The 12,697-nt window shown below is 42.3% G+C and overlaps 1 protein-coding gene across 2 annotated transcripts in view; it reads left to right on the top strand.

The window, feature by feature from the left end:
* Positions 1-12,697, top strand: part of IL27RA (interleukin 27 receptor subunit alpha) — a 49,396-nt gene that overhangs the window by 20,260 nt on the left and 16,439 nt on the right. Inside the window, exons 3-9 of one of the 2 annotated variants that reach the window (XM_040415091.1) lie at positions 3,323-3,440; positions 3,521-3,681; positions 5,473-5,636; positions 8,686-8,842; positions 9,586-9,653; positions 10,036-10,216; positions 11,001-11,195. In XM_040415091.1, the coding sequence (XP_040271025.1) occupies positions 3,323-3,440; positions 3,521-3,681; positions 5,473-5,636; positions 8,686-8,842; positions 9,586-9,653; positions 10,036-10,216; positions 11,001-11,195 (1,044 nt within the window). The remainder of the gene's footprint in view (positions 1-3,322; positions 3,441-3,520; positions 3,682-5,472; positions 5,637-8,685; positions 8,843-9,585; positions 9,654-10,035; positions 10,217-11,000; positions 11,196-12,697) is intronic. The other variant, XM_040415092.1, reaches the window with a different exon arrangement.

Raw genomic sequence — 12,697 nt, 5'->3', positions numbered from 1 at the left:
AAGGGGATAGACCCCAGAGTATCCGTCTCATTTTAGTGGTAAGCAGAGAGCGCTCTAGACGCACATATGGCGCATCATAGGAGTTATTAAGAAGAGACAGACCTCGGAATAGTTGATAAGCCGCATAGTAGGAGCGCATGTCAGGCAGACCAAAGCCGCCAAACCTTTTCTCTCTGGTCAGCACAGAATAAGCAATTCTGGCAGGTTTGTTGCCCCACAAAAAGAGTGAGAAAACTCGTAGAGTCTCGACAAAAAATGAGTGCGGCAGCCAAATAGGCAAAACTTGTAGTAGGTACAAGAATTTGGGGGCTATAAATGTCTTGAGGTAGCTCCTCCTTCCACACCAGGAGATAAATGGGAGTTTGATAGATTGTAAGTGTTTCCTAACCGATGAGAGTAAGGGGGCATAATTAAGAGCAAACAAATCCTTTGCTTGAGCAGGGACATGTAGCTATCTTTTGTAGCCCATTGAAAGGGGGTAGTTCTCTGAAGGGCCTCTTTCACCGAGTCAGGGCAGGTGACATTGAGGGCCATGGACTTACTATAGTTGATTTTGAAGTTTGAAACAAAACCAAATACCTCAAAAAGGAACAAGAGCCTAGGGAAAGAAGTTTCGGGATTAGACGTCATTATTAATGGGTCATCAGCAAATGCGGCTGTCAAGTGGGTCTGAGAATTGATGGTAAGGCCCCTAACAGCAGGGTCCTGCCGGATCTTATAGAGCACAGTCTCCATAACTAAGAAAAATAAAGATGGAGAGAGGGGGCAACCCTGCCTCGTCCCGTTAGAGATGGCGAAGGAGGGGGAAAGCGTACCGTATATTTTGAGTTTGGCAGACGGGGCTGAGTACAAAGCGAAGATCGCGGATATGAACGAGTCTGGGAAACCAAACCTCGACAGGGCCCGCGACATATAATGCCAACCGACCCTGTCGAAGGCCTTCTCTGCGTCCGTGCTCAACAAGGCCAAAGGCGTGGATGAGCTTCTAGCCCAGTCCATAAGATGGAGCAGGCGTATCGTGTTCTCACAGCCCTGTCTGCCACGCACAAATCCCTCTTACTCACTGTCCACAAGATCCGGCAGGATCAGCTGAGTACGCTGCGCTAATATTTTGGACAACCACTTGACATCTGCATTTAGCAGAGAGATAGGGCGGTAACTGCCACATTGGAGGGGGTCTTTGTTTTCTTTGTGGATTATGGTTATGTGAGCTTCTAATGTCTGAGGGGGTAGAGATCCTCCAGACAGGAGAAAGTTACAGAGTGTCTGAAAATGAGGAGTCAAAATGTCTCTGAAGGTCTTATAATATGATATGGGATGTCCATATAGTAGTTATATTCTTGTACATAGGAGCAGTATTATAGTAGTTATATTCTTGTACATAGGAGCAGTATTATAGTAGTTATATTCTTATACATAGGAGCAGTATTATAGTAGTTATATTCTTGTACATAGGAGGCAGTATTATAGTAGTTATATTCTTGTACATAGGAGGCAGTATTATAGTAGTTATATTCTTGTACATAGGAGGCAGTATTATAGTAGTTATATTCTTGTACATAGGAGCAGTATTATAGTAGTTATATTCTTGTACATAGGAGCAGTATTATAGTAGTTATATTCTTGTACATAGGAGGCAGTATTATAGTAGTTATATTCTTGTACATAGGAGCAGTATTATAGTAGTTATATTTTTGTACATAGGAGCAGTATTATAGTAGTTATATTCTTGTACATAGGAGCAGTATTATAGTAGTTATATTCTTGTACATAGGAGCAGTATTATAGTAGTTATAGTCTTGTACATAGGAGGCAGTATTATAGTAGTTATATTCTTGTACATAGGAGCAGTATTATAGTAGTTATATTCTTGTACATAGGAGCAGTATTATAGCAGTTATATTCTTGTACATAGGAGCAGTATTATAGTAGTTATATTCTTGTACATAGGAGCAGTATTATAGTAGTTATATTCTTGTACATAGGAGGCAGTATTATAGTAGTTATATTCTTGTACATAGGAGGCAGTATTATAGTAGTTATATTCTTGTACATAGGAGCAGTCTTATAATAGTTATATTCTTGTACATAGGAGGCAGTATTATAGTAGTTATATTCTTATACATAGGAGGCAGTATTATAGTAGTTATATTCTTGTACATAGGAGGCAGTATTATAGTAGTTATATTCTTGTACATAGGGGGCAGTATTATAGTAGTTATATTCTTGTACATAGGAGGCAGTATTATAGTAGTTATATTCTTGTACATAGGAGCAGTATTATAGTAGTTATATTCTTGTACATAGGAGCAGTATTATAGTAGTTATATTCTTGTACATAGGAGGCAGTATTATAGTAGTTATATTCTTGTACATAGGAGCAGTATTATAGTAGTTATAGTCTTGTACATAGGAGCAGTATTATAGTAGTTATATTCTTGTACATAGGAGCAGTATTATAGTAGTTATATTCTTGTACATAGGAGCAGTATTATAGTAGTTATATTCTTGTACATAGGAAGCAGTATTATAGTAGTTATATTCTTGTACATAGGAGCAGTATTATAGTAGTTATATTTTGGTACATAGGAGCAGTATTATAGTAGTTATATTCTTGTACATAGGAGGCAGTATTATAGTAGTTATATTCTTGTACATAGGAAGCAGTATTATAGTAGTTATATTCTTGTACATAGGAGCAGTATTATAGTAGTTATATTCTTGTACATAGGAGCAGTATTATAGTAGTTATATTCTTGTACATAGGAGTAGTATTATAGTAGTTATATTCTTGTACATAGGAGCAGTATTATATTAGTTATATTCTTGTACATAGGAGCAGTATTATAGTAGTTATATTCTGGTACATAGGAGGCAGTATTATAGTAGTTATAGTCTTGTACATAGGAGGTAGTATTATAGTAGTTATATTCTTGTACATAGGAGCAGTATTATAGTAGTTATATTCTTGTACATAGGAGGCAGTATTATAGTAGTTATATTCTTGTACATAGGAGCAGTATTATAGTAGTTATATTCTTGTACATAGGAGCAGTATTATAGTAGTTATAGTCTTGTACATAGGAGCAGTATTATAGTAGTTATAGTCTTGTACATAGGAGCAGTATTATAGTAGTTATATTCTTGTACATAGGAGCAGTATTATAGTAGTTATATTCTTGTACATAGGAGGCAGTATTATAGTAGTTATATTCCTGTACATAGGAGTAGTATTATAGTAGTTATATTCTATAGTCCGCAGAGCGTGTACAGATTATGTATGCCATCCATTTGTCTGTGACCCTTTCTATGCTGTGTACAGGACTGTTCCATGATTGCTTTATCTCATGTGAAATCCAAGAGAAGACTAGAGACCTGAACTGTTCATGGAGAAGTGATGTCTGGACTCAGTACTCAGTATTCCTGCAGGATCTCACAAAGTAAGTGTGGTGAAGATTTCTATGTGAACTTGTAAAGACATTTTTGAAATTATGATCCATTTTGTGATTACTTCCTCCAGCACACATAATCCGTCACTTCTCTTCACCAATCCTCCTGGTCGAAACTGGCAGGTAACCCTACGGAAAGACCTGGTGCTGTGTCATGAGTATAACATTACAGTTACTGGTGACGGCACGAAGCAGACTGAGAATTTCATGTACAGTAATGATGGATATAATAGTAAGTAGCAAGAAAATCAGACAATATAATGGTCCAATTGCTTATGTATATGATCTCTTCTACAGTCCCGTGCAAAAGTTTTAGGCAGACATGGGAAAAATGCTGCATCTAAAGCCTATGTTTTCATGTATAGTTAAAGGGAACCTGTCACCGGGATTTTGTGTATAGAGCTGAGGACATGGGTTACTAGATCGCCGCTAGCACATCTGCAATACCCAGTCCCCATAGCTCTGTGTGCTTTTATTGTGTAAAAAAACGATTTGATACATGTGCAAATTTACCGGAGATGAGTCCTGTCCCTGACTCATCTCATGTATAGGACTCATCTCAGGTTATTTTGCATATGTATCAAATCATTTTTTTTACACAATAAAAGCACACAGAGCTATGGGGACTGGGTATTGCGGATGTGCTAGCGGTGATCTAGTAACCCATGTCCTCAGCTCTATATCCAAAATCACGGTGACAGGTTCCCTTTAAGCTTGGCTTTGCTTCTACATATTTCTACACAGTTTTGGCTTTTTGACCACAATTCTTCCATGAAGACCACTTCTGGCCAGACTTCTCCAAACAGTAGATGGGTGCACCTGGGTCCCACTGGTTTCTGCCAGTTCTTTGCTGATGATTTGAAAGGAAAGTGAGCATGATGTGTCCATCATCAAGTTTTCAGCAAATGAGGATTTGGTCAGGATTAATGCTGAGAAGCAGGGCTGGGACAAGGTCCACCACCAACAGAGGCTGAGCTGCCCAAGTGCGCCCCCCGCCATTTAGATATGTATGTTTGTTAGTATTCAGACATCAACCCCAACCCATGCGTACAGCGCGTCAGGTCAAAGTGCGCGCTGTACGCAGCCAGTCAAGCGACTGAGCAGAGACCAGAGCAGCGGAGCGGCCGAGCCAGAGCGGGGAGGGAGCAGGTAAGTCAGTGCCAAGTGCTCACCACTCCCTCCGTCCTCCAGCGCGGCCGGCAGCCAGGCAGGCGCGGCAGCAGCAGCGACGTGGTCAGTGGCCTGCCTGCCGCCCAGAGGCTGGAGCCTCCCCAGCCTCTGTGTCGGCCCGGCAGATACTTATCCATCATGTAACACCGTCAGGCAGTTTTGTATTGACATAAACACCCACTGGTTAAAAAAAAAAGTGTGCTGAAAAACCTCATAAAAAAGTTGCTGAAAAAAAGTGAAATAAAGTGTGATAAACTGCGCCGAAAAATAAAATAAAACCACAAGTGGATTCTGGCTCTGAATTTTGTAGGCAAATTTTCAAAATGCTTTGTGTGAACATACCCTTAACTTTGGAGCATTTTCACACCTGCCTACAACTTTTGCACAGTACTGTAATTATTTTTACTTACCTATGTGACCTGAAGTTTGTTGACAGACACCCATAACAGCCGCTGATATCCTGTAACCCAGGGGCAGTTAATCAGGTGATTCACGTGACTGGTACACACATACTTAGCGCCTAGTGCTTGGCCAACGCTATACCTAGGCGGTATAATCATACAGTGACTCATACATATCACGTATCTGACCCTTAGCCAATCATTTATATATTACAGGGCCTAAGCTCTATTATGCAGACACTGAACAAGCAGGGATCACAGGGAAATTTTAACTTTGATACGTGCAGAATTGTGAATGCAGCTCCGCAGTACAATACAACTTGGGACCAGTACAGGATCCATGCGTCTACATAGTTACACATATCACATGTTATATAGAGGAAATGTATATATTGGGGGTAACAGCAGATCAGCAAGAATGTCCGCTCAATATATTCCTTCATTTCTCGCAGTCATCATCCAACCACCTCAACTTTATTCATCCATTTTGGAAAGTGAGAGCATACAAATTACCTGGAGACATCCAGAGGACGTAGAGAATCCGAACTGTCTAGAAGCAGAGCCCCTACAAGTGGGGTTGAGGTATCGCATACGGGGAGCCGACAACTGGACTGAGGTCAGTGATAATAATATGGGCGCTATGTGGTTAAACCTGGTATACAGCGCACTGTATCAGTGTATAACAGTAGGCAGCCAGCTCCTGAGCTCCCCCTAGTGGTGGAAGCACTGATTGGAAAATAGAATGCTGACCACTAGAAGATTTATTTGGAAATGAATTGGAGGTTTACATGAAAGGGGTTGTCTCATCACAAGGATATGCCCCCATTGTCTTACAGGTGCAGGTCCCACCACTGGGACCCGCACCTAATTTGAGAACGGAGCCCCGCAAGGTGGTGGCTGGAGGACTCCGGTCCGGCCACCACTAAGCTCGCTCCCCATGGGAGTGTACCGCATGCGCGGCCCCCGCTCCCATTAATTTCTATGGGGCCGACGGAAATAGCCGAGCCAGTGCTTGGCTATTTTCGCTGGCCCCATAGAAAATGAATGGAGGACGGCTGCACATGCGAAGTGCGCACTCCTTCACTTGCAGAGCTCCATTCTCACCGCTGGGATCGGCGCCTATAAGACAATGGGGGCATATCCTAGCGATATGCCCCCATTGTCCATGATGAGACAACCCCTTTAAGTAAAATTCCCATCACAACTGATAATAATATCCATGACCAATGAAGTTATAGTTAAGATAATATTATAAACCTTTAAATTAATGAAGCTCCTTATGACATCATGTTCTCTATACTAGTGGTATAGCCTTGGTGCCTGGTGGGGCCCAGTGACTTCTCCAGCACATAAGACGAGGATATCTGATGCTTTGGAGAAACTGGCAAAGATTTTAAAGGAGTTCTGAGCTATTCCTCTGCTTCTTAACATAGAGAAGTTGTTCCCTTGTTTTCTCTAGACCACCAGGAAAGCAGACATTAAATCATCTACTACCACAGACCATCAAAGAATCTATCACTAACCCCTCTACTATCATAGACCACCAGAGAAGCCTTCATAGAAGCAATCCAGCATCTGATAAATGACACTAGAAGCAACCCAGCAAATGCAGATTTTCGCTGTCACCGACTATGTGTTTCATCATATTTTAATGGACATACAGTCAGGTCCATAAATATTGGGACATCAACACAATTCTAACATTTTTGGCTCTATACACCACCACGATGGATTTGAAATGAAACAAAGAAGATGTGCTTTACCTGCAGACTGTCAGCTTTAATTTGAGGGGATTTACATCCAAATCAGGTGAACGGTGTAAGAATTACAACAGTTTGCATATGTGCCTCCCACTTGTTAAGACACCAAAAGTAATGGGACAATTGGCTTCTCGGCTCTTCCATGGTCAGGTGTGTGTTATTCCCTCATTATCCCAATTACAATGAGCAGATAAAAGGTCCAGAGTTCATTTCGAGTGTGCTATTTGCATTTGGAATCTGTTGCTGTCAACTCTCAAGATGAGATCCAAAGAGATGTCACTATCAGTGAAGCAAGCCATCATTAGGCTGAAAAAACACAACAAACCCATCAGAGAGATAGAAAAAACATTAGACGTGGCCAAAACAACTGTTTGGAACATTCTTAAAAAGAAGGAACGCACCGGTGAGCTCAGCAACACCAAAAGACCCAAAAGACTATGGAAAACAACTGTGGTGGATGACGAAGAATTCTTTCCCTGGTGAAGAAAACACCCTTCACAACAGTTGGCCAGATGAAGAACACTCTCCAGGAGGTAGGTGTATGTGTGTCAAAGTCAACAATCAAGAGAAGACTTCACCAGAGTGAATACAGAGGGTTCACCACAAGATGTAAACCATTGGTGAGCCTCAAAAACAGAAAGGCCAGATTAGAGTTTGCCAAACGACATCTAAAAAAGCCTTCACAGTTCTGGAACAACATCCTATGGACAGATGAGACCAAGATCAACTTGTACCAGACTGATGGGAAGAGAAGAGTATGGAGAAGGAAAGGAACTGCTCATGATCCTAAGCATACCACCTCATCAGTGAAGCATGGTGGTGGTAGTGTCATGGCGTGGGCATGTATGGCTGCCAATGGAACTGGTTCTCTTGTATTTATTGATGATGTGACTGCTAATAAAAGCAGCAGGATGAATTCTGAAGTGTTTCGGGCAATAGTATCTGCTCATATTCAGCCAAATGCTTCAGAACTCATTGGACGGCGCTTCACAGTGCAGATGGACAATGACCCAAAGCATACTGCAAAAGAAACCAAAGAGTTTTTTAAGGGAAAGGAGTGGAATGTTATGCAATGGCCAAGTCAATCACCTGACCTGAATCCGATTGAGCTGCATTTCACTTGCTGAAGACAAAACTGAAGGAAAAATGCCCCAAGAACAAGCAGGAACTGAAGACAGTTTCAGTAGAGGCCTGGCAGAGCATCACCAGGGATGAAACCCAGCGTCTGGTGATGTCTATGCGTTCCAGACTTCAGGCTGTAATTAACTGCAAAGGATTTGCAACCAAGTATTAAAAAGTGAAAGTTTGATTTATGATTATTATTCTGTCCCATTACTTTTGGTCCCTTAACAAGTAGGAGGCACATATACAAACTGTTGTAATTTCTACACCGTTCACCTGATTTGGATGTAATTACCCTCAAATTAAAGCTGACAGTCTGCAGTTAAAGAACATCTAGTTCGTTTAATTTCAAATCCATTGTGGTGGTGTATAGAGCCAAAAATGTTAGAATTGTGTTGATGTCCCAATATTTATGGACCTGACTGTATATCAGGGAAGCTGACATTTCAAACTCCCCCCCCCCCCCCCCCCCCCAACACACACAGAAAAACACAGAATCCTAGACCCTGTCATTAACCCCAATCCCCATCTTAGACCATCAGGACAGTTGGCATAAACTTCTCCACTACTCTGGACCACCAGGGATGTCTGAAATAAGTTGTATTTTCCCTAGATATATGGTTGTGTCTGAGGGACAAAAAAAATGAGAAGACCTCTTATATACATGATTACATCCATAGTTTATCAAACGGCATATCTCTAGTTTCAGTCTTTACTGCCCCCGATGTTGATAGAGCCATAGAATATTAAATCTATTTTATTGTTCTGATCCCAAAATCACAGGTGGATGACAGTGACCTGCAGATAAATACATATATACTGGATGACCCGGTGCTGTACACGGACTATGAGTTCCAGATACGATATCTACCAGATAAGAAGAAAAAGAGGAAAGGAAGTCCATGGAGCGAGGGTCACGTCTTAACTAGTCCAGAAAAGGGTAAGAGTGGAGTAATGCTGTTTTTACCATCCTGTGCCTACTCCTGGTATCTAATGTCTTCCAGGCTACTCCTCAGATCTCATGCAGTTCCACAACAATAGATGTTAGATTGTTTCTGATCAGCCCCAGGTCACCCATTTAGCTTTGACCAATTGAGAAAAGTAGCTGCCTGATGTCTTCAGTGCCATTTATTTCCAAGGAAACTGTAGGATCACGAAGGTGAACAAGTCGTACTGCCTTTGTGTCCGTGCGAATGGCAGACATTGGGTGTATGTTTGGAAGCCACCATAGATATTAGACTAGATCCCATTATGGCTAACAGAATCTGAATCAGGCTCCTTCGTCACAGGCCACCCTCCAGACTCCAGTCCATCAGCTAAACCCCAGTTTTCATTTTCTACTCCATTTTGGATGTTGATAGACCACCATCACCGTTTCCACTCTCCATCAGTCCCACCACCGTTGTTTATGGCCCTATGTATTCTTCTTATAGCTTCATAGGAGGTCCAAGTCTACTCCACCATCTTCTGTTTTTCTTATGTCTTCTGATTGCATCATAAGATATAACGTCTTAGACTGCCACACTATTTTTATATATGTATCACCTATAGTCACACTTTACCATCTAACCACAAAGTTCTTGTGTCTTCTCCTTCCGTTCCACCTCACCTCTTGAATTCTCCTAAGTCTTCATTACATCTTCACATCTCTTATCAGGACATTTCTCATCTTCACCCCTTTAGCTCCTAATGGAAGCTGTGATGTGTGGAGAAGTTTGCAGAACGGATCTTCCCTTCAAATAATGTGGAAGGTAAAGTTGTAGTTAACACTTTGTTGGCTGCCCTTGGAAACAGACAATGGTTTAGCTCCAACTTGCTGTCAGACATGTGACTTAGCAGCTAAGATGCAACTATGTAACTACATCATCTATATCATCCCATAATACCTTTCTCTGTGGTGAGCGGAAACCAGGAGAATCCTGAGAAGACACATCAGAAAAATGTTAATGTTAATAACTGTACACATTCACTTTATGTGTCGTATTCTCCAATCACATCCAGAGCTGCATTCTTCATTTCTCCAGCTGCTGCTTGTGCTGTTAGACGCACCACTAGTAGCATAGCTGAGGTGCTATGATGCACTGGGCTCTGCTGCGGTGGCTTCTGATAAGACCCCTCTTTTTGGTCATGCAGGAGTTGGACCATCGCTGTGCCCGGGGCAGAATCCTTGGTTACCAGGTCACATATGAGAAGACGACCACTGAGGTTCCATGTTGTAGTATGATACTTCCTTTCCAGTCCACACCAGTATTCATCAGAGCCCGGAATTCCATGGGATTAGGACCCCCCGCATGTGTGCCCCCCATCTGTACAGGTGAAGTTACCTTCCTATTATTCCTCCTGTCACTGTACAATGTCCTTTTATTCCTCCTGTCACTGTACATGGTCCTGTGATTCCTCCTGTCACTGCACATGGTCCTGTGATTCCTCCTGTCACTGTACATGTTCCTGTGATTCCTCCTGTCACTGTACATGGTCCTGTGATTCCTCCTGTCACTGTACATTGTCCTGTTATTCCTCCTGTCACTGTACATTGTCCTGTTATTCCTCCTGTCACTGTGGATGGTCCTGTGATTCCTCCTGTCACTGTACATGGTCCTGTTATTCCTCCTGTCACTGCACATTGTCCTGTTATTCCTCCTGTCACTGTGGATGGTCCTGTGATTCCTCCTGTCACTGTACATGGTCCTGTTATTCCTCCTGTCACTGCACATTGTCCTGTTATTCCTCGTGTCACTGCACATGGTCCTGTGATTCCTCCTGTCACTGTACATTACCTGTTATTCCTCGTGTCACTGCACATGGTCCTGTGATTCCTCCTGTCACTGCACATTACCTGTGATTCCTCTTGTCACTGCACATGGTCCTGTGATTCCTCCTGTCACTGCACATGGTCCTGTGATTCCTCCTGTCACTGCACATGGTCCTGTGATTCCTCCTGTCACTGTACATGGTCCTGTGATTCCTCCGGTCACTGCGCCTTATCATGTTATTCCTCTTGTCACTGTACATGGTCCTGTAACACTTCCTGTCACTTGTGAGTTGCCCTGTGGTTTCTCTTGTTCACTGATGGTCATTTTTGATAACTGTTCTTACAGAAATTGCAAATACAACTACAGACTGCGAAGTCTGGGGAGATTCCCGTGGAAGACTCAATGTTCTGTGTGAAGAACCTCTGACACCTGACAACCCCCTGAGCTACATTATAGAGTGGGGAGAGCTGAGAGAAAACGAGAGGACGGAGGTACGCTGGACGAGAAGCCAGGCCATCAATGAGACATTCGTGCTCCCAGGTGAGGGTCCCACCAGACATCCTCGTCATCCAAGGATGTATAAGGATACTATATACAGGTATTATTTGGGCACTGTATGGGTGTATAAGGATACTATATACAGGTATTATTTGGGCACTGTATGGGTGTATAAGGATACTATATACAGGTATTATTTGGGCACTGTATGGGTGTATAAGGATACTATATACAGGTATTATTTGGGCACTGTATGGGTGTATAAGGATACTATATACAGTTGTTTTCAAAATTATTCAACCCCCACTGAAATTGAGTGTTTTGGCCAGTTTGACATTGATTTTGATCATTTCAGTCATCTTGTTTACAATTAAATCAAAGAGGCACTTGTAAGTCAGACAAATATAACATAACATTTATAATGAAATAACCACAAATGTCTTTTCTGTGCTCACATCATTATCAGTTTTATTCAACCCCCAAGTGACATTCAATCTTAGTACTTAGTACAACATCCTTTTCCAGTTATAACAGCTTTTAAACGTGAAGCATAGCTTGACACAAGTGTCTTGCAGCGATCTACGGGTATCTTCGCCCATTCTTGCGCACTGCAACTGCTTTCTTTAAGTCCCACCAGAGGTTCTCAATCGGATTTAAGTCTGGTGACTGCGATGGCCACTTCAAAATGTTCCAGCCTTTAATCTGCAACCATGCTCTAGTGGACTTGGAGGTATGCTTGGGATCATTGTCCTGTTGAAAGGTCCAACGTCTCCCAAGCCTCAGGTTTGTGACGGACTGCATCACATTTTCATCCAATATCTCCTGGTACTGAAGAGAATTCATGGTACCTTGCACACGCTGAAGCTTCCCTGTACCTGTAGAAGCAAAACAGCCCCAAAGCATGATTGACCCCCCGCCATCCTTCACAGTAGGCAAGGTGTTCTTTTCTTCATAGGCCTTGTTCTTCCTCCTCCAAACATAGCGTTGATCCATGGGCCCAAACAGTTCTAATTTTGTTTCATCAGTCCACAGAACACTATCCCAAAACTTTTGTGGTTTGTCCACATGACTTGGCATACTGCAGTCGACTCCTCTTATTCTTTGGAGACAGCAAGGGGGTGCGCCTGGGAGTTCTGGCATGGAGGCCTTCATTACACAGTGTGCGCCTTATTGTCTGAGCTGAAACTTCAGTACCGACATCTGACACATCTTTCTTCAGTTCCTCAGCAGTCACACGGGGACTTTTCTCCACTTTGCGCTTCAGGTAGCGCACAGCAGTCGAAGTCAGCATCTTCTTTCTGCCACGACCAGGTAGCGTTTCAACAGTGCCCTTTGCCTTGAATTTGCGAATGATGCTTCCTATGGTGTCTCTTGGTATGTTTAACATCTTTGCAATCTTCTTATAGCCATTGCCCTTCCTGTGAAGAGAAATCACCTCTTCTCTTGTCTTCCTGGACCATTCTCTTGACTTCACCATGTTTGTAAACACACCAGTAAATGTCTAGAAGGAGCTGAGTATCACAGTCCTTTTACATCTGCCTAAT

The sequence above is a fragment of the Bufo bufo genome, chromosome 1 (genome assembly GCF_905171765.1).
Source record: "Bufo bufo chromosome 1, aBufBuf1.1, whole genome shotgun sequence".
Lineage (NCBI taxonomy): Eukaryota > Metazoa > Chordata > Amphibia > Anura > Bufonidae > Bufo > Bufo bufo.
This window is presented reverse-complemented; position numbering and strand designations above follow the sequence as displayed.